This window comes from Fonsecaea nubica, assembly GCF_001646965.1.
Source record: "Fonsecaea nubica strain CBS 269.64 chromosome Unknown Scaff59, whole genome shotgun sequence".
In the NCBI taxonomy this organism is placed as follows: Eukaryota; Fungi; Ascomycota; class Eurotiomycetes; order Chaetothyriales; family Herpotrichiellaceae; genus Fonsecaea; species Fonsecaea nubica.
This window is the reverse complement of record NW_019173732.1, coordinates 26518-46964: the sequence shown is the minus strand read 5'-3', so window position 1 is coordinate 46964 and position 20447 is coordinate 26518. Positions and strand designations below refer to the sequence as shown.

Sequence of the window (20447 nt, the reverse complement as noted above, 5' to 3'; positions counted from 1 at the left end):
TCTACAATTGGCCCAGGCAGCAGTCGAGTAAGAACGAATGACAAAAAAAAACATGGTTTTGAAAGCCAAAGAAGGGCCATGTATGTTTTATTGAGCTCGTGTTTTTTTCCGAGGGCTCGTTCGCATAGAAGATACCTAGCTATATTCTGTATCGGATTGAGGTCACAGAGTCGGTCATGTCAGAGTCACAGACCCCAAGCACAAACGCGAGCGGAGGTAGATAGGTAGGCATTCGACCGGTCATGCTGTATGAGCTGTTCAAGCTATTCAAGAGACCTAGGTGGATAGGTTAGATGAAACACAAACCCAACAGCGAACAGCGCTGCGTACCAGCTATGGAACTCACAATTCAGGTAGTTTCTGGACCGTGTCCTATGTACCGTGTATACACCTTCTCCTTGTCCTCGCCTGGTCGTGGTCGTGGTCGTGGTCGTGGTCGTGGTCCTTATCCTGAACCTGACAACCAAGCACGCTGAACACGCTGAGCTATCCATGAGCAATATAGCCAGGTGTCTAACTCGCGACCAGCGCCCTCCTTGGTGCCGGTCCTGGGGACGGGTGCCGGGACCGTCTATAAGCCTCCATACCTACCTACCTACATACAGTACCTCTCTGTAGTATTTTCAAAACTTGGGCTGCCCACTCACTTCCCCAGCGGGTAGGTAGGCAGGTAGGTTTCCTGGTCTGATCGACCGACCGACTAACTGACGGGCTTGTTCTTGCTCTTGCGTGCGTGGCTGGATTTAACCACCTCTCCTCGAGACGGATACGGTGATGAGTGCCAGGCGTACCGCGTGGGAATGGAGGTGTTGGGAGGAGGCGGGAGATGATAATGTCAGCGGATGGCACTGACTGACTGTCTGACCGACTGGCGGACTGACGGGTAGATAGGTTAGATGGTGATGGTGATGATGATGATGATGATGATGACGGTGTATGCACAATCTGACGCCTGGTGATGTTGGAACAAGTGCCGCGATGTCCAGGAATTCGAGTTGTGTAAGGGAGGAATGGTGTGTGTATCTTGGTTGCATCGCACCATGCATGCCCATGGACGCCGTGCCGTGAGTCGAGATTCTCATCCAACTCCAACCCATCATCCCAATCTGACAGCCTCCTCAGACTCGAAGTGCTTTTCCACACGCACTTGCTCTCTCCCGTATCGCTCGAACGAGTTGACGACATATTCATATGCCCTTGCTCCTCTTAGCCCAGCTAGCTTCCCCTTAGGTTGGGTGGGGATAGACATCTCGGTGAACGCAAAAGCCATCGTGGCTGAGCTCTCGCGTTTCGCGAAAAACGACCCAGGTATAGCCGTTGGCAGCAGGTCTTGATAGTCCTTTCACTGGGAGGATGTGGCAACGAGTGCATCTCTCTTTCTCGAGTACCGTATCGGAGGCTCCTGTATGATTGTTCTGTCGTTCATGCTTATACTTGGCAACAATCCCTCGACACTTCGTTGATGTATTCCAAAATGTCACGCTTGCGTCGAGCATCTTGTCCATGCTAGGCGCGAAGTTCGCGTGAGAAAGCCAGGCCGCATTGCAGACTCGCAGTACGATAAGGTCGTCAATATACTTCTCAATCGATGAGATATTGAGCGCGGACTTTGAGGCAGGAGAGTAGTAGGTACAGTGTTGGGTGGTAGGGGCGTCAGGAGAGCGCCAACACAGGACAATCTTGCGTGTTGTTTGTCGTTGTCTCAATCTTGATGGCGGTAGTCCCCCATGGTTCCTTGAGATGCAAAGAGACAGCCACCTCTTCGTTAACCCGATGTCGAGGTAACAGAAATCAAGCAATGCATAGCGAGAGTAGAAATAAGGCACACACCTCCATTGCAATATTTGTTCGATAGCAATCGAAGTTCCTCTCTCTCCCATCTCAACTGGCCGAGAGCAGATACGCCGCCTCTACTTGTCCACTGTTGTCGGCAATGTTCTCTTCTCCCCGGTCACTTTTTAGAAAGCAGTTCCCCTGGATTCCGCCCCTACTCAGCGCAAGGGTGATGTTGGCGCCGTAGACGACCGCCTCGCAATTCCCACCCGCAACGTTGTACGCAGCGCATTGATCGACGCAAGCTTCGATACTGTATGCAATGACGGCAGTGAGGTCCACCACGGTGCCACCGCTGAACGAGTCCACGCCGCTCGGCCAGTCTGTGTCGCAGAGGATAGTCCAGGTCGCGGTGCTGAGTAAGGGGGACACGTAGTTTGTGTTGTTGTCTGCGGGACAATTGTAGGTTCCTTCGCCAGAGCTCGAGGTTGTGGCTGCAGCGGTCGAAGAGGTGGAGGTGCTGGTTGTGCTTGTTGTGCTTGTTGTCGAGGATGAGGATGCACTGCTCGTGGAAACAGCGGGATCGGAGGTGGCTGATATTGCTGACGCCGAGGTCGTTGTTACCGTTGTCGAGAGTGCAGGAGCTGGAGACGTGGTGCTGGTCTTCAAGGTCACAATATCAATATGCGCACGAATGAAAAGTCAGATTAGTCCAACTTTACCTCTGCTGAGTCGGCCTTTGCGCTGTCTGAGCTATGTTTGTTTGCCAGGACGCCACCTATACTTCCTCCAATGACGGCGGCCACAACCAAAGCCGTGATCACGGCAATCACGATTATGAAGGTCCTACTGCTAAGACCACAGATCTTTCGTCTGGACTTTTCCTTGGACGAAGCAGGGTTCTCCTGATCGTTGGGCAGAAGGTGATGAACAGCTTCGAGACCCCCACCTCCACTGCCGCCTTTTGAACTGTCGTTGTTGGTATTGTTAGGGTTGGCATATGCATAGGCGTCCGGATAGGGCTGTCTGACGACCTCTATACCATGATCGACGTTCGACACGATCTGCTTGTCGCTGTAGGACGAGTGATCTTCGGAAAACTCTGCAGAGGCCATGGATAGATGATCTCAAGCAAAAGAAAACCAAAAAAGAAATACAACGAACGCGAGCAAAAGTGGTTCTGATGATGGGAATGTTCACGTAGTGCGATCGCAAGACTGGAGCATACCTAGTCTAGTACCCGTGCCAGAGCGGGTCACAATCTTGCGGCTCGAGGCTGGAGATGTGGACACGACCCAGTCATCACCGTCTAACGAGTATTCGTACCTTGTAAAGCGGGCGAGACTTGGGCTAGCGGCGCAAGGACGCCTCAAAAACGGGTAGGCAGAGGGTGGCCTTGCATGCGACGAACCGCAAGGCGTTTTAGAAATGCGCCAGAAACATAGGACAGAATGCAGCAGCCCGGCGGGTGAAACGGGCCAGGCGACGCCACGGGCAACAATCAGGGGTTGAGCGGGACCTCATTGGAGGGCACCATAGATGACACGGCACAACAAGTGTGCGAACAGGCGAACCATGTGTGCGATGCATCGACTTTTGAGACTGGGAAAGGGGATACAGTCTGGAACCTGGAGCCTGTGGCTTTGATTGGCTTCATCGACTGTATACAAGAGAGTCTCTGAGGATCAAAGAAGGGAGAAGAATGGGAGCTTCCGAGCTGGGCGCACAAGGCTGTAAAGCTTGGCGGTGACGATCAAGTTAGTGCGCTAGGGCATAAGAGGCTAGCAACAAAGCCTCGCCAAGACTGTGCTTAGTAATTGCAGATCCGTACAATCAGTGGGTGATCAGAGTGTACCTCCGAGCCTCGAGAGCACGGTCAATCTTCCTTTCAAGATGCTAACCACTACAAGTACTCTGTACGGATTGAATGGACTGACCACTCATTAGAGCACACCTCTACAACTTGCCCCGTGTCTCCTTCTTCAGCGACAAAAAGTTCCTCACTCCATCGCTGTGGACCCGTCCTGCCCGTCCAATCTTCTCATCCGTCCCGGTCGAAAGCTGCCGCAGTGTCTCCTCGTCCGCGTGGTTGGCGACGAACCGGTGGTCGTTCTTCTTCAGTCGACCCACGATATATGCCCGGAGCGGGGTGTTGTCACGTTTGAATTCAACAGTGTATGTCTGTTTGTTTCCATCGGGTGCCAGACGTTAGCAAGCTTTTCGCCACGCTTCTCAACAGTAATGTCCATCGCACACGCTCGGAGAGCAGGGCTCTGGAAAAAATAGGAGCTTTGAAAGGTTATACATACCTCGATGACCGCATCCTGCTCTCCCTCGACCTTGGCGTCGATCTTCGGGACAGTGAGGCCAGTCACAAACTGCGGCAACGGGTCTCTGTCTGGGTAAGGGGAGCCATCTCGTCGGCGTGTCGTCGACAAACACAACACGTGCTGGTAAGTCATGACACCACCGTTCGCAAGGATCAGGCCGTTTCGGCCTTTGCCCTGTCTCAGTTGTCGCGTCATCTCGGTGATGGCCTGAGAAGAAGAGGAGCAAAATGTCAGCGATAGCCCACCCATTCTGTGTTGCGTTGAACTTACGTGCATGGAGTAATTGTTTCCTGCACCTCCGAAGCTGGTCAGCCCGCCAAGGAGAGTGATTGGCTTGGTTCCATGCGTGATGGGTAGGCCCAGGTGTGTTGCAGCGACCTTGGGGACAATCGGGAAACATCTGCAGCAGATCACCACATCAGAGACGGCACTGGTGGCAACCAGCTATTGGCAGCCGACTTACGAATAAAAGTCGAAAAGGTCAATTTCTTCCTTGTCGACACCCGAGACACGCAGTGCCGTGTCAATGGACTGTTCGATCGATGGACTTGTGTAGAAGTTGGGTCGTTCCCAAACTACGCGATCGATGGTTAGTTGTTTCTGCAACATCATTGCCCCTTGAAAGAACTTGTCAGGTACGTACAGTTGTCGCAGTCTTGTGTGCCAGCACCACCGAGGGCATAGATCCACTTTTCCTTGGGAATACCAAGTTCCTCGGCGTAGGCTGTCGAGGTCAGAATGCATGCGCCGGCCAGATTGATGGTGTTGAATGCATTCATGAGAAGGGGATCTAAGGTCACTTTCGTCAGCCAAAGAAACCCTGCCATCGCCCCAAACCACCTCCCTGGTGCCTTGGTGATCGGCAAGAAAACTCACAGGGCAAGCAAATCATGCGATTGCGCTTCGTTACCGTCCCGATGACCTCCTTCGTGGGCGCCGGCTTGCCGTAGTTCCACGAGTATGGCGACTTCTCAGCGACTTTGGCGAATTCGGCGTACAGCTGAGACGACTCCTCGTGGTTGTCGGGTATCGACTGGCCGCGGTGGGCGCGGAAACCGTTTTCGAAAAGCGGATAGATATGGATGGGGGCGCCTATCGAGTGGATGGCACCGAGATCTTTTTGTTACATGAGTTCGTGAGCGAAGATCAACAAGAAGTCAAGCCAGAGAGCACCTGTTTCATGCGGGAGAACCCCCTCGTCCCCGGGATTTACATACCTTTGCCCATATCTCTGTCTGTGGGACTGAAAACTCCGTCGACCCTTACCTTCGTCTTGGTCCAACCCGGCGGCGGGAACTTCTTCGCCGCAGCACACGCGCTCACTAGATTTCGTAGCAAAAGGAAGAATTAGCCCTCTAGACAAGGTCCATTTGGTGGAAGGCGGAGAGATTGTCTCACTCACGGGACGCCAAAGCCTCTCCTCCCGTGACAATCGCGACGTTCGTCTGGCCCTGCGAGATCCTCCTCGCGGCATGATCGAACAATTTGGCGACCTTGTTTCCGCCGTGGTCGCTGTAGAATTTATGGCGCGGCTCGACCCCGAGGCCACGGGCAATGTCGCCCGGGAGGTCGTCGTAGGGCCAGGTCCACGTGCGGACGACGTCGATGCTGTCGACGGCGGCCTGGACCTGCCGCCTCTTGTCCTGGGGGAGACCGGTGTCGTCGAGCGCGTTGTTGATGGCGTTGAGGATGAGCGTCAACGGCTCCAGCGCGTCGGCAACCGCGGTGGATCGGTTGACGAAGTCGCCGACGCCGACGACGATGGGGATCTGATGAGCCATGGTTCCTCGGGATCTCGACAAATTCTTTTCACGCTCCCCGACAGTGAAAGAAGCCTCACTCTTGGTATTTATGATCAACTACAAGAAGAAAACAATCTCGACTCATATTTTCAGAATTAAAAACAAACCTACCAGTTCTTTCGAGAGAGATCGCACAAGCCCCGTTTCGAGAGAGGGACAAGAAAGAAGCATTGTGTGGTGATTGGTCGCACTGCCGAAGAGGTGCTGACAACGGTCCACCGCAGCCGAGGTATCCTGACCTTTTTGATACCAAAACCAGGGGGCCCTGATGCCGTGCCGGTGCCGGCAAACTGCGGCTGTTACTTGGGGACAAGGTCGTTTCGAGGTTATTGCGTCCGAAAGAATAATAATCAACAAATCATGGCAAGAATCCAAGGAGCTTTTGGCAGATGACCTTGTCCAGCGTCGTGTCTGACAGCCTTGCACACAAGCCTTGCACTTGACAGCCTCGTGCGGCGGCCGAGGCTGCGGAGTTTTTGTCGGCGTTCGATGTTCCGAGACCGGATCATCATAAATCCGATGCTTGCTGGGAATCTCCACCACCGCCAGTTGTCAGAGGTTCTTACATCGGAATCTCCAGAAGCAGCCTGCCAGATGTGTTGGCGGACTCTTGGGTAAGTCTGGTCTGTGCAATATTATTTTGGTCTTTTTTGGCATGAAGAGAATAAGTTTCGAGCTGCAAAACAAGCCCAGTGCCATCAAAACACTCGGAGCAGGTAATGGTTTGGGACAAGATGCATAACAAGGCTTCTGCGAATGATAAAAGATCTCGTGGTGCAGCTATTTCAACGTGATATTGCCAGGTTCGCAACTTTGGATATGGCTCCTGGAGTCCCAGACACATACAAGTTAATCCCCACAATACGACACAGCCCCAGGAATCGCCTTCGAATATCCGCAATGTCGTGTGCAAGTTGGATCACCGCTAGGGCCTCTTTCACGAGACCCAAAGGTCTAAATCTGATTGACGGGACACTTGCTGCCTGAAGCCACTGTGCAGCCCGGACGTGGAGATGGAACCAGCCGTCATGAGTTGCGAGTCAAGCACCTTGTCGGCTCCATCATGGCATGTTGCCGTCGAGGAGGTCCCACGCCGGTATATCGTTTTACCCGGTGACCCACTGACATGACGAGTTTATGTGAATACGAATACCGAGAGAGGGCGGCACAAAGCCTCTGGTCAGCGACGTCTTTGCAGTTGGCTGGAGCAGTGAGTGCACATCCGAAGCCCACCATGGTGACAGAAGCGTTGGCCAATAAAGGTGCGTCGGCACGCATCTCACAGATCCTTATTAGAAGCTGCAAGCCTGCGGGCTTGGCTGTTTGCCAGCAGTCAATTCTCCCAAAGGAGAAGATGGCTCCTTGATTGTCTGGCAGATGTCCAGCAGCATTGCCTTCTTTCACTTGGCACTTGCCTGTCGGCCGTTGCACTGCGTCTGCGTGGTGTCTGCAACAACTCACCAGGATGTGGACCATACCTGAAAGGGCACATGCCACATGGATACCACGCCAAACATGTCAAATGCCAGATGAAGATGTGACTGCATACCCAGACAGCCGACTTCACTTGCTAGATCGAACTACCGTGCAATCTCACCGAGATTTAGACAAAGAAGAGTCGGCTGCACAGCTTGTTCATAGCCTAATACAGGCTATCGGCCAGCGTTAGAGACTGACTTCTCCGATGTACATATATTCAGGTACCGTGGGGAGCCTCCGTGCCTCCCCAGACCTAGATGGTATTTCGGTTTCGGGTTGGCTAGCACCTCCGACTGGAGGAAAACACCGGGGAGCCACTTGAGTAGTGTTCCGTTGGATATACGGGTAAAACGCTTTGTTCAAGAAGTTGACAGGGGGTGGCGTAATACGGGGACCAGTCATGCCGCTTAATCCTTTAGGCGGAAACAGATGGGAGTTGGCCCCCTCTGTGATGGAGATCTCGCCTGCATGAAGATCTGGTGGAGATTTCGACAGTCAGAGTTTGATGCCCATGCGGAGAAGTTGCCATGGGATTCTCGCGCTTGGGAATCCCGATTGCATTGCCCAGCCACGCACCTTCAGGGGCCAGGGAATGCTCTTCATACTTTAGCCGTCACGGTCATTGCCACTATCCTGCTGCTTGTGGGGGTCGCCTCCACGTCCGGTTCACGGAGTCGTTGCGTCCCTGTTGGGAAGGATGCCTCGTCATATAAGCATCATAATCTCTTGGGTGACAATGTTTCCCGTATCTCACAGATTCAAGACCTGATCCTGGGGGCAAGCATTGGACGGAGCTTGATAGTATTTTACCTTCCAACACAGAAAACATGGCCGAAGACAGCAGCATGGACGACTCGCTTGAGGTCTTCAAACAAAGAAGCCGTATGGCTCGCTGGCGACAGTATCTGTCAGAAGATGCGAACAAACAATGGGGAGATTTGATCTTGATTGTCGCTTGTTTCATCTCAGGCCTGGTTGACAGTGCTGTCTTCAACGTCTGGAGCTGCTTCGTGAGCATGCAAACCGGTGAGTTGCCGTGATGGACGTAGCGGTGAAAAAGAATTGGGTTACTGACGTTCTGGTTCGCAGGAAACACTGTATATGTTGGTTTGGGCATGTCTGGCCAACCGCTCAGTCAGCCATATCGATGGGTGAAGTCTGGCACGGCAATCCTCAGTTTCTGCTTGGGGACCTTCTTCTTCAGCCGCGTCTGTCGTTACCTTGGACCGCTTCGCCGGGGTACCCTGAGTGGCTCGTGCCTCTTCCAGGCTCTGCTCTGCTTCATCAGCGGGATCCTCGTGGTCAGCGATGTGGTGCCCAATGATGCCGGTACCCAACTACCCTACAACTACATCGTCCTGCTGCCTCTGGGCCTCCTCTCATTCCAATCCGCCGGTCAAATCGTGATGAGCAGGATGTTGCTGTACAACGAACTGCCAACAGTTGTCCTGACAAGTACCTACTGCGACCTGATGTTCGATCCGACCCTGTTTACGGCACCCATCACTCAGAATCCCAAGCGCAACCGCAGATTTGTGTCGGCCGTGGCGCTCCTCCTCGGAGCTGGACTCGGCGGGGTTCTGACGGAGGGTGGAGATATTTCTAGGCCATTATGGATCGCTGGAGGCACCAAAGTCGTGATGGCCGTGGTGTGGCTCTTTTGGAGGGCCGAAGGATCAATCAGGCTGGAGTGATTGAGGTGGTACAGCGCCTAGGACACTCGCAAAGGACATATGTCCGTTTATTTGGCAGGATGGGAACGAGCGAATTGAGCGGTGGAAAGGCCGAGTGTCCTGTATATAGTGTTTTCAACTAAGAAATGGCCTACGTCGATTGTGCAACTCAGCAACAATCAACCGCATCGTTGGTGGAAGAAAGAGTAGGAACACGCTACACGTGCCCGGCGCGGATAAACATATTGTTCCGATATTTTAAAAAAGGGGCAAAATCTCCTGCGAACCAATATTCCAATATTATTCTTCAAGCCTTTTCAGCCCACCCGTGAATACGTTTTTCCAGCCTCTCCCAAATTTGCAGGACCCCGAAATTGGCCGATGGAGCTGACATTCGCACGGGCAATGCCTTATCTCTCTCGCCAGTCCAGACCGTGGACCATCGCCCGACAAAGATGAGACTGATGGGGGACCTTCGCCGTCTTTGTGGAGAAAACCGGATCAGGCTCAGACTCGACACTGGGCGGTGAAATTGCGGCTGCCGGCTAAATGTTACGACAGTGTGTCCACCACACACATTGTTATCGTATTTGCGTTGTGAGAGAGGAATATGGAGTCGGTCACTAGGTAGTGGACCATGCTAATAGTCCAACAAGGAGAAGCAAAAAAGGAAGAAAAAACTAATGGACGATGGTATTTCACTGTTGCTGCTGCCACTGCTGCTGCTGCTGCTGCTGATGACTGACTGACTGATTGATAGATAGATAGATACCCTGTGTGCCCTGCCTGCATCCCACATGGCGTCGTTCATATAACACAAGAAGAAGCTCTTTCTCCTTCTTGCCCCCTCCCCCTGCCATATCGGAAACTATACAGAAAGAAAACCACAACACCCTTTCAAGAGGTCGCGCGCGCCTGCACTAGGTATGTATGTGCACTGCCACTACTACCCTCGCCTTCTCACAGGAAAGGGGAATGAACCCTGCCGGCTCCCCAGTCTCAGCTTCTGCCTATAAACGTGCCCGCCATGCCTTTGCGCAGCAGCATGTTCGTCGCCATATAACAATGATCGTCACTTCATACACTCATAACACTCGAATCAGCCCGCAAGACTTCCGAGCATTCGCAAAGACCCAACATGCTAAAATCACCGGGCTCGAGGCAAGACCCGCCCGCTCTGCCAAACAACTCGTTGAGGAGGGGGGAAACAATCACATCTTCTCGCGATGGTGAATTGTGGTGTTCTCCTCGCTGCTGTCCGATTTGACGACGACCTCGCAGATTTCGTGGTCTTGTCTCGAGGCCACAACAGCGTCGGCCACGGTCCGGAATACTCTCACCGATGTCACCTTGGAGGTGTCCATCGAGCTGTCCCCATCCAGCAGGGTCCAGCCGGCTCGCTCGAAACGTTCACGGATCATGTCGCTGAGGGCAACAAACCGGACTTCGACGCCGTCACCGGCATAGTGTCTCAACTCGGCAAAGAAGTTCTTCAGGCCTACGACACCGCTCGTGTCAAAGTAGTTGACCTTTGAAAAGTCAAGGACCACAACGTGAATCGGCGGCAAGCTGACACCTTGGGTCTTGGCGTGCCGGCGCAGTCGAGCGATGCGTTTCTCTGACTCCACCGACCAGTTCCGTTCAGCCTCCTCGCCGTTGCGGTTGTTATACTCGGGAGCGTGGTATGTCTGAATGACGTTGAGGATGTGGCCCTTGACCCTCTGGATGTTGGGGAAAAAGAAGGATTCCTCGAAGCGGAAGACCCGGGTGTCCGGAGGAATATGCGGCGGCATCCCGCGAGCAGAATCCAGCGAGGCCGCAAGTTCCGAACGGGAGTCCGCTCCGACCGTCTTTGCTTGCTTGAAGACTTGGCGGAGCAAGACATACACAATATTGAAGCCCACGGCGCTGGCGATACCAATCTCGGTCGAGACGAACAGCGATACCCAGAAGGCGACCATAGCGGCAACAAAGTCGGCGAATGAGGTCTTCCAGAAATGGTAGTAAGTGCTTGGTTTGCCGATGAGTGGCCAGATGGCTGTGATGACAATGGCGGCAAGGGTGGCCTTTGGGATCCAGTACAATGCTCCCGTCATCTTGTAGATGGAGAGAACAATGACGCCGGTGGTGACCAAGCCAGAGAGCGGGGATTTGACATTACATTGAGAGTTGACGGCCGTCCGGGACATGGCCCCTCCGACGCCCATGACGGTGAAGAAGCTGTTGAAGATGTTGGCCACCCCGAGGTAGCAGAGCTCCTGGCTGGGATCGATCACATAGTTGTTCCTCAAGCCGAAAGCCCGGGAAATACCGAGATGCTCAATTGAGGCACCCAGGAACGCGGCGATGCTGCGTCCGGCCACTTTTCCCAGAAGAGCCGAGTCCACTGCTTTGGGAGTATGGATGTTGAGGGAAGGCACCTTGCTGACATCGAATAGGTAGTCATCACTATCACGACCCTTGTTGACGCCGTAGCTGATGCCGGTGAACAAGAGAAGAGCGATGAAGGACCGAGTGATGGACAAGAACCAGATGATCTTGTTCTTGCTGCCCCATTTCTCGCCCATCTTTTGCAAGAAAACCAGGAGAACGATGCCGCCAAAGCCGACACCCGCAGCCCGTCCGTTGCAGGTGCCGAAGTTGGTCAGAATGTCATGAATCTGGTTTGCGGTACCAGTGCCCACATTGTCCTCACCGATGAGATTGGCGACTTGGCCGAGCCCAATGGTGATGGCAACGGCGGAAATGAAGCCGGTGAGCACTGGGTAAGAGATGAAGTCAAGCAGGAATCCGAGCTTCAAGACGCCTATGCCGGCCATGAAGATGCCCATGGAGAGAGCGACCGCAGAAGAGATTGCTTCTGGAGCGTAGCCCTCCTTTTGGAGGTCATCCACGACATCTGCCGTCAACAAACCGATCAACGAAGTTGGTCCCGTCGAGACATCTGCCCAAAGGTGTAAGTAAGCAGGCCGTGGTTGCCTTTTGACAAGATGATCTGGGGAAAAGAAAACTGTACCTTTTGTCGTGCCCATGATGGCGTAGATGACCGCAGGCGCCCAGCAGGACATGAGACCGTATTGCACCGGGATCTTTGCAATCTTGGCATAAGCCAGACCTTGAGGAATCAACATGAGCGACACGGTCAAGCCGGCCACGAAATCGGTCAGGAGCCATCGAGGGTTGTATCGAGGCAGCCACCCGACAATGGGTGCTTTTTCAGAGACATATCTTGCAGCTACCCTCGGGGTGGCACGCAGGGCTTGTTTCCCATAACGGGCGACGCGGTTCCAGGTAACATCAGTCTTGAAATCATTCTTCACCCTCTCGTAGATCTGCATGATGATAGCAGTCTCTTTCAGGGGACACACAAGCAGTCGACTTGGGTATACAAAGTGCAAAGGCCGGCAGCAAGCAGAACGACTGAGAGAAGGGGGAAGGGGGGGAAAGTAGACTTGTCAACAAAGTGATATTTGATCAGGATTGAAAGAGGCTTTTGATAAGCTGGGGAAGATGGCCGGGAATATAATCAATCATGCATGTCAGGGATGTGACACAACAGGACAGGGTCCCCCTCTCTCCGTTCCACGCAGGATTTAACCCAGCGAACCCATGTCGATTTTGTGGTGTTGTGTATGAGTTTCTGTCGCCCTCTCTCGTTTAACTGAATGTGCATTTGGGTCCGGTTCGCTAAATCAGGGAATGGATGTGTCTTGTCTGGTCTGGTATGGTCTAGAAAAACCAACAACAAAAGGATGTGTGTGTGTGTGTGTGTGGGTGAAAGCACAAACCACAATAGAGAACGTGGAGAAATTCCACTAGCGGGGAGCCGCCGCCAGGACGATACTTGCTGCTTCCTGCTTCCTGGTACTATGCGTATATGCAGGATGTCAGAAAAAGGACAAGACGATCGCAGAGAGAGAGAGAGACAGACACAGAGAGAGATTGTGTCTGGGGGGGACGTGGGTGAGCAGTAGCTGTTGCCAAGCAGGGTTGACGGTTGGCTGCTTAGTAGCTTAACTTCTGCGCTAAGCCGGGGTAGGGGGGTATTCTAGGATATAGCACCGACGAATCACACCGTGTAAAATATCGCGCTAGTACCGCTCACTCCGCCCGGCAATGCGGGGGTGGAGAAGGTAATTGGCCGAAACGACCTCTCATCCCATGGCGGCGTCGCGCGCGCCCCTTGCTTGATTATTGCCAACCCAAGCCCCCCCCAAAAAGCTGAATAACCCCAGTTCGGATTTCGTTCCCTTGTCACAAACGACGCACCTGTGTACGCTTAAACCTTCTCCCGAACCACTATTCCCAATGCCTCGCTTCTCTACTACGTACACGACTCTTGAAGCAATGCGTCACACCCAAGGCAACACTTCTGCCCTTGCAATCTCCCTCCCCAAGCCCACACGGACCCTACTTCCAGGCATGACAAAACGTCGAGCTCCGGAGACCGTATCTTCCCCCGCATAGCGCCGCATGGCGGGTTACCCCGCCAGACAGTGGTCGTCGCCCGTAATTGCCAGCCAGCCACCAGCCAAAAATCCGGGGTTTCTGGAGGTCTTGGGAAGAGCATTTCTGGGGGAAAAGGTTAACACGCTTCACACGATGGCGTTCATTCAGGACTAGCTTCGTCATGAATACAATATCAATACCATAAATCGTGGTCAGGACCTCAGGCCGGGAAAACAAATAAGCTGCATGGTGCATGGTTGAATAGTTTGTCTGGAGGCCGGATTTCTTGTCGAAAGACACACACAACCAGCTCTGCAACCCATCAAACGCCGCGGCCCAGTCGCTCGCCTCTTACTTCGGTAATGAGATCCCTGATCTAATTTGGACGTCGTCAACATCTTCAACAGTGCCCTTTTCCCGTGTGCGTGCCACGCCCATTGGTGTCATTGACACCGTTCCCCGTGGTCAGTGCTCTGTGCCGTCCAGGAGAAGCTCGCATGACCACGCCAGGTTCAGGGATCCCCTCTTCTAGACCGGGGACCGGTAGTTGAGGACCATTGATCTGCGGTTCCAGCACGGGGTTTCTCCCAGTCCAATGAGCACCGATGCAGATCTCACACCGTTACAGGGCCAGGGTAGCCCGTGGCAAACATGCATGGGGGCCCTCAGCCCAGACGTCCCCAGTTGGATTTCCTAGTCTCAAGCCCGTTAGCATGACCCGATACTCGTGGCGATGGTATTTCGTGGCCGATTCGTGTAAAGGAGGAGGTCCGTGAAAAGAAAAGAGTTCTCTGAGCTGAGATATCGATTTATCCCGAGCTTTTATATTCTTGTCCAGATGTTGAGTCTTGGGATCGGGCACATTCGGGCTAATAGTTATTGCACTTTAGACCACGGCATGAGCACCGGAGTTCCAAACGGCTGTTCTCCCCTTCAGCGGACGCCGACAGAGTTCCGTAGCACATCACACCTTATCTTTGAACGGCTGATAGCAAAGCTGATAGCTTTGCGTATGCCGGGAACCCGTCACATGCAACAGCTCAGGTTGGACCTCGAGGAAACAGGGCAGCAACAATGCCCGCCGAAAGGAGCAAAGGGCAAAGATCGACCGACCTTTTCCCCGACCAGTCACCAAGGCACTGGACAGCCTTCAAGAATAGATACCTGAACTTCCACCCCAGCACAGGTGCCGAGCGCCCGATCACGTCGTCCTCAAACGATACCAGACGGTAAGACTCAGTGACTCACCGTGATCCCATCCCTCCACAAGTACAAGGTACAGTCCTCCAAAGTCACTTGATCTGCTGGATGAACATTTAGCCAGAAGCACGCTCGCTGCCTGTGAGGAGAGGTCCGAGGCTCAAAGGGTATGTGGACACATACGTCTCAGCAGGGAACCCTCCTTAGTGTCGTTGGATTGAGTTTCTTGCTCCAGAATTCTGGAGCAAGCGGAGCCCCGGCTGGTGGAATACCACACCCACGAGGGAAGCTCAGCGCATTGGTTGTTCTGTGGCAAAGATAACATGCCTGTGGCTAGTCTGGCTGATTTCAGCGAGCACTTGCGTATCTGACCTCTTGAAGTCTTGCCACCCACCTCGTGCCGGTCTGGGAAGTTCGATTAACCGGCAGCTTCCTCGTGAGGACACCCAGATCGGTGGCGCATCAGTCCTCAGCCGGCGCGAGAAGTCAGGAACGACGTGCCCGATTTCGCGAAAAGTCTTGCGAGATGTGCTAGGGGTTTCAACCTTGGTCTCAGAGCAACCACATGTCTATGAGTGGAGGTGGCGACCTCCCCAAGTGCGGCATGGGTTTGAGGGTATCTGTGGAGCTTGTCGTGGAGCACGTTTACGGAGGAGTGATAGGCAGTCTGGCGACACATTCTTGCAGCAAAAATCGCCACTCCGCAGGGGATGGGCGTGGTCTCTTGGGGCGAGAAGCATCTAGCCACAACCTGACCTCCACCTGCCTTTCTGCCCGGCGCCTCCTTTGGGCGCCTCAATCCCATCACCAAGATGTTGCAAGATTTCCTGTAGAGCGATGTCTCTTCAGCAAAGAGGGTCGTCCGGCTAATGAATCAGCCCGAGTTCTCGAGCGTGGAATGGGAAGGGCGTCGCCGAGGTCATCGAGCTGTCACGACATCCCCATGGGGCTTACCCACACATCTGCGCCTTGGAATCTCCAGATAGTATCGATATCGATTAGCCGGAGATACAGACTTGTAATCGTCATGTTCTGGGGGGAACACCTGTTGTAAAGACACGGTCGAGCAAGAACTTCTTTGTGGTCAGGCCGTGCTGTATCTGTGTCAGGCCACGCTATGTGATACCGTCCTTACGTCGGAAGACCAGGTTGAGCGCCTCGCTCCTGGTGGGCGGCTATAGACTAATCAGTCTCTGACATTACTCAGTTTGTCAGGGAGAGGAGGGAGTGAACCGCCTTGTGACTGTTTGTCGCAATGACAGATGATTCGACATCAATCAGACCTCTGAGAGGCAGTCCCAGGCCCATTTTTGTAGCGCTCGACAGAAGAATCGTTTGATGAGCATCACTGTTGAAACGAACGCGTCTGCGATGATTGACAGAGAAACAGCTAAGGAGGAATGAAGATGAAGTTAAGTAGCCGCTAAGAACCGCGCTAGCCTCATGTGTGCAGATCTTATCGATTACGCCGCTAAGATTCCTGCACTAGGTCTAAAAGCGGTCTAATCAGATACAATGGCGCGAATGCCTGAATCTTCTGTCCATTACCCACGACTGTCACGACACTCGAGCTGGATCCCAATGACCACGTCCAGGTGTGTCAGAAGAACAGTAGGAGGCCTGTTACGACTTCGCGTCATCTTTCAGCCCAACTATTCTGGCTGTTTGTTGACACGCAAGCCGGTGTCTACAGAAACCCAGGCCCTGGAATTGTCCCCCCAAAATCCAAAGCTTGTGCAAGATTACGATCGCGTGACGGCGAAAGAGGGTGCTAATCAGAGGTAGAACTTAGTTGTCAGCCTCCGGTAGAATATTTACGGCCAGACGGCACGGAAAGTCGCCTGGAAAGCAGCACAAAGATTTCGGCATAATACAGTCTCTGGTATTTGACCCTGCTGAACTTCGGCTCAGCCTCAGCGTTGGCCGCGGTAGATACCGCCCCAAGAAATTACAAGACACTATACAACGACCAGATGGTTTGAAAGGACTCGAGAAGCCGAATTTTGAAAACCATTCACTTTGGACATTTCTTGTAAAATGTTAGGAAATGGTGCAATCCACTACGGGCCTTGAAGTTCGAACGCGTCATTCTCGTCAATGGCATCTCTTCCCCTCCATTAAGAATACTATATCAGGTGGTCTTGGGCTGGGAAAGGCGCCCATGTTTGCACACTGAGGTAGGCAATGGAATATTGCTTCAAAAATGCAGAAAAAACCCCACCACGATACTCTCTCATGTGGAAGCCAGAGAAGATTGACACTCACTCACCTCGTTGGACCCAAATCAATTTTTTTCACCATCCTCGTAGCGGAAAGGAGTAACAGATCTGCGAAAAAGTAGATTCATTGTCAATTGATATAGCTCTACGATGAGTAAAGTAAAATCATTGTTATCAACTGTGAAATTAATTGCTGTGATTCCTGACATGTCCTCGAACTTTTGCACTCTACGCCCCGTGCGCGGGTCCCCGAGCCAGAAACCTGACAGTATCATCGTCCGAGCGAGAGGCCAGCAGTCGCAGCCATCCACAGTCCCATAGTCTTCCTTGGGTCGGATACCTAGGGCATGGAACCTGTCGATATAAAATCAATTCAATAACAACCTTGGACACATCGCCGCGACTTGGCTTTTGTCGGCACGAGGGCAAACAGGTTGACCGTCGGAACCCACATCGCTATCAGATGTTCTCAAGACTCTGCAACTTTTCTCCTAATCTTGTGTTTATGGTGAGATCAGTCTTCTCATCCGCTGACCAAGCTTGAGAAATCCCAAAGCTCCTGGCCGTTTGGGCGTGGTAACTCGCCAGGTCTTTCGAACGTTGTCGAAGTGTTTCTGAACACCTCTCTGCCTTTCCAACGGTAAGGTATCATATCCAAATGTGTCGAGCATCGTGTGAGCCAGGTCTGACGATTGATCTGAAGTCAGTTCCAGCCCTTTTGTCAACTCAAGCATCGCCTTTGTAGCCTCAGCATAATCCATGTAGACTTCGCTAGTGGGACAGACCCTGGCTCGCATCATTGCCAAATATCTGCGGTATAGGTCCATAGCCTCCGAAGCATCTGCGAAGCATCTGCAACGCTTCAGAAGTAACACTAGCACTGAGACATCTAGCTCATTGCCCATTCTCTGCGCGCGAGACATCATGGCTTCAATGTAGAATTTTGGACTGAGCAGATTCTCATTGATGCTGAGGTTTTCCTCAACATACGCACTCACACCATATAGCACTGCCAGATATAGATGAGGATCTTCCACGTGTGACCGAACACGGTGAAAATCCAATGGCTCAGTATAGACAGGCCACCTAAACGCATCATTCCGGTAAGGGGACTGATTAATTTCGAGCATTACGCAGACCATCACGGCCGCTTTGTCGAAACATCTTGCAATGGATGAGATAGGTCGGCCCTTGACACGGTTCATCTGCAGCGCGCATTCGTTGAAGTGCTGGATTATTTTGTGTGCTTCTTTCCGTGACACTCGATGTCGATGACTTGTGATAAACTCGTCAATGAACACCATGTGCTTAAGGTGGGCATTTGCGAGGTACCACGACGTGTCGAATGCGCCATTGGCGTAGTTGTTGGGTAAGTTCTGAGTCGCAGGTGAACCGAGAAATTCTTCCACCGTTCGGTGCAGATAGTCCACTGCTGAATTCTGCCACGGGTAACCATCTTGTGGAATCTCTTCGTACTCCAGTAAATCCATGCACTGACTTTGGAAGAGCCGTCTCATCGATAGTACCCTGGCCCTGATAGCATCCAGACTCTCGGGTTCTTCCTGGAGAGCAAAGTCGGCACTCTCCTCGTCCGTAAAGGAGAGTATCATAAGCGATGGCCGAGTGGAAGGTCGGATGACTTTCACGAGCTGAAGGATTCTCGATACTCTTGCCTGATCTCGTACGCTGATGGCGGAGAGCATGAATTGAAAGTACTCGTCGAGGCCTTCGGGAATTTCGTCGAGGAGCTTTTTCGGCGACCTCAGGCCATCCTGCATCTCAGCCAAGAGCCTCTTAGTGACCAGGTAAACCCAGAGGAAAACCCCGGAGGACTTTGTGACGACCTCTTCCCGGATATCTAAGGCCTGCTCTGGGTCCACGGCCTCCAGATCTCGAAAGGCCTTGCTCTCCTGACATTCAGCCTCCACAAAGCCCAGGATGTCTCCTCGGGTCAGATCTTCCAGTCGCAGACAAGGAAACCCTTCGAAGGCATCGATGAAGACATTCCAAGGTCTACTTGAAACGCAGACTTTGACAGTTTCCAGGCCTCGCAACGACAGGAAAAGCCTGACAAGTTCCTGCCGCTCGACTTTATCGCGGCCAAACTCATCAAGCCCATCGACAAAGAACACGACGTTTGCAAATTCAGCTATTCGTTGTACCGCCGATTCGAACATGGCTGTTAGCTCAGGCACAGACCACGCCTCCGGGACGAAATTTGAGCTCTGACATGCGTACCACCGCCACGGAGCAATGTACTCAATGACTGCACAATCGACTCTTTTATCCATGAGTATTTGGAATAAGAGTGTCCTCAGCATTCCTTGGAGAGACTTTTGTAACTCTGTCCCTGGATTCCAGAAGAAACATTTGGCCACCAGCAGGTGCTTTTGTGATTGCCATTTTGACAGCAGCTGGAACGTCGTCGGTGATGTCGAGAGATATTTCATTAGTACAGACTTACCTGACCCTGGCTTTCCACTTTGCCAGTATATATTGTGCAACGGCTGAGGCTCTTCCAACCACTGTGCGAAATTGTGCCAGGATGCATATCGTTGACCGTCCGGATGAAGGACCCATTCGAAGGTCTTTTCATGCGCCTGTGCTATGCTGCCGTACCGATCATCGATCTGGTGGAAGCGAAGGTGCGAGCAGAATCGTAAACGAGTTTGCTCCTGCAAAACCTCAGCAACCTTTCCTTCCGCCAGGGTCATACTAGGCTCGTGTTGATGTATCCATGAGGTCATAATGGCCCCCCGTAATGACTGATCTTGCGCAACGAGTTGATGACGAAGACTGGAGAGGTAGGAGTGGAGTTCGTCTTTCAGCCCTTGTAATTCTGTTAAGATGCTTGCTGCTGTATCCGCTTGCATGTCTTTCAGTTCACGAGTAGCTCGTTCACGCCTGTCGCTAAAATGGAATCATTTAGCATCGACTCCAAAGGGAGGGAGGAGGGATCAGGGACCTACTCGTTGTAGAGCAGCAAGAACAGCATCAGCTGTTGACGTGCATTGGACAAGCGCCGGCTTGCGTCGTCCAGTTTTGAAACACCCATCACACTGGACAAGGCATGGCGAAAACTCTTCCACTTCCTATGGTCTCCCGACACGGTGAGTTTTCCCACGGCTTCAATGATCTGCTCAGCACAGTCCGTGCAATAACTGTAAGCTTCTTCGAGCTGGGATAAAAGCAAAGATTGGTCTTGGGTCAGCGATGTCTGAAGAGACCGCAGGTCGTCCAATTTGTGAGGCAATTTGAAACTCCGCAACTGAACGGCTGCCTGGCTCAACTCCACATGCTCTGATAGTGTGTTGTACTTGTACAGTTCTGCCCCTTTCGAGATGAGTTTGGCAGTGAAATCCACGAATTGAATCGCATTCCCAGCGATGGAAACCGCTGTGATAGGATCCATAATGGGATCAATCCCTAGCCGATTCTTCAGGCGATGTCAAACGGGCTCATGAAAAGGAGACTCTCAACATCAGTAAGGACCTGTAACAGAAGGGCTGAGGCTGAATCACC

The 20447-nt window shown here is 52.7% G+C and overlaps 5 protein-coding genes across 5 annotated transcripts; 1 reads left to right on the top strand and 4 right to left on the bottom strand.

Moving 5' to 3' along the window:
• Positions 1-1881: 1881 nt before the first annotated feature.
• On the bottom strand, positions 1882-2888 carry AYO20_07950 (hypothetical protein; the record flags this gene model as incomplete). The annotated part of the gene is made up of 2 exons (XM_022646233.1): positions 1882-2436; positions 2496-2888. The coding sequence occupies 2 exons, from the start codon at positions 2886-2888 to the stop codon at positions 1882-1884; spliced, it is 948 nt and encodes a 315-aa protein (XP_022497758.1).
• An 841-nt stretch (positions 2889-3729) lies between these two features.
• AYO20_07949 (hypothetical protein) lies at positions 3730-5884 on the bottom strand (the record flags this gene model as incomplete). Its single annotated transcript, XM_022646232.1, has 8 exons — positions 3730-3954; positions 4083-4310; positions 4374-4503; positions 4567-4678; positions 4747-4893; positions 4980-5219; positions 5321-5425; positions 5506-5884. The coding sequence occupies 8 exons, from the start codon at positions 5882-5884 to the stop codon at positions 3730-3732; spliced, it is 1566 nt and encodes a 521-aa protein (XP_022497757.1).
• Positions 5885-8211: 2327 nt separating this feature from the next.
• On the top strand, positions 8212-9078 carry AYO20_07948 (hypothetical protein; the record flags this gene model as incomplete). The annotated part of the gene is made up of 2 exons (XM_022646231.1): positions 8212-8410; positions 8474-9078. The coding sequence occupies 2 exons, from the start codon at positions 8212-8214 to the stop codon at positions 9076-9078; spliced, it is 804 nt and encodes a 267-aa protein (XP_022497756.1).
• A 1190-nt stretch (positions 9079-10268) lies between these two features.
• On the bottom strand, positions 10269-12395 carry AYO20_07947 (hypothetical protein; the record flags this gene model as incomplete). The annotated part of the gene is made up of 2 exons (XM_022646230.1): positions 10269-12001; positions 12074-12395. 2 exons carry the CDS (start codon positions 12393-12395, stop codon positions 10269-10271), a joined length of 2055 nt encoding a protein of 684 aa, XP_022497755.1.
• A 5033-nt stretch (positions 12396-17428) lies between these two features.
• AYO20_07946 (hypothetical protein) lies at positions 17429-20337 on the bottom strand (the record flags this gene model as incomplete). The annotated part of the gene is made up of 2 exons (XM_022646229.1): positions 17429-19835; positions 19895-20337. 2 exons carry the CDS (start codon positions 20335-20337, stop codon positions 17429-17431), a joined length of 2850 nt encoding a protein of 949 aa, XP_022497754.1.
• Between the last annotated feature and the right edge of the window lie 110 nt (positions 20338-20447).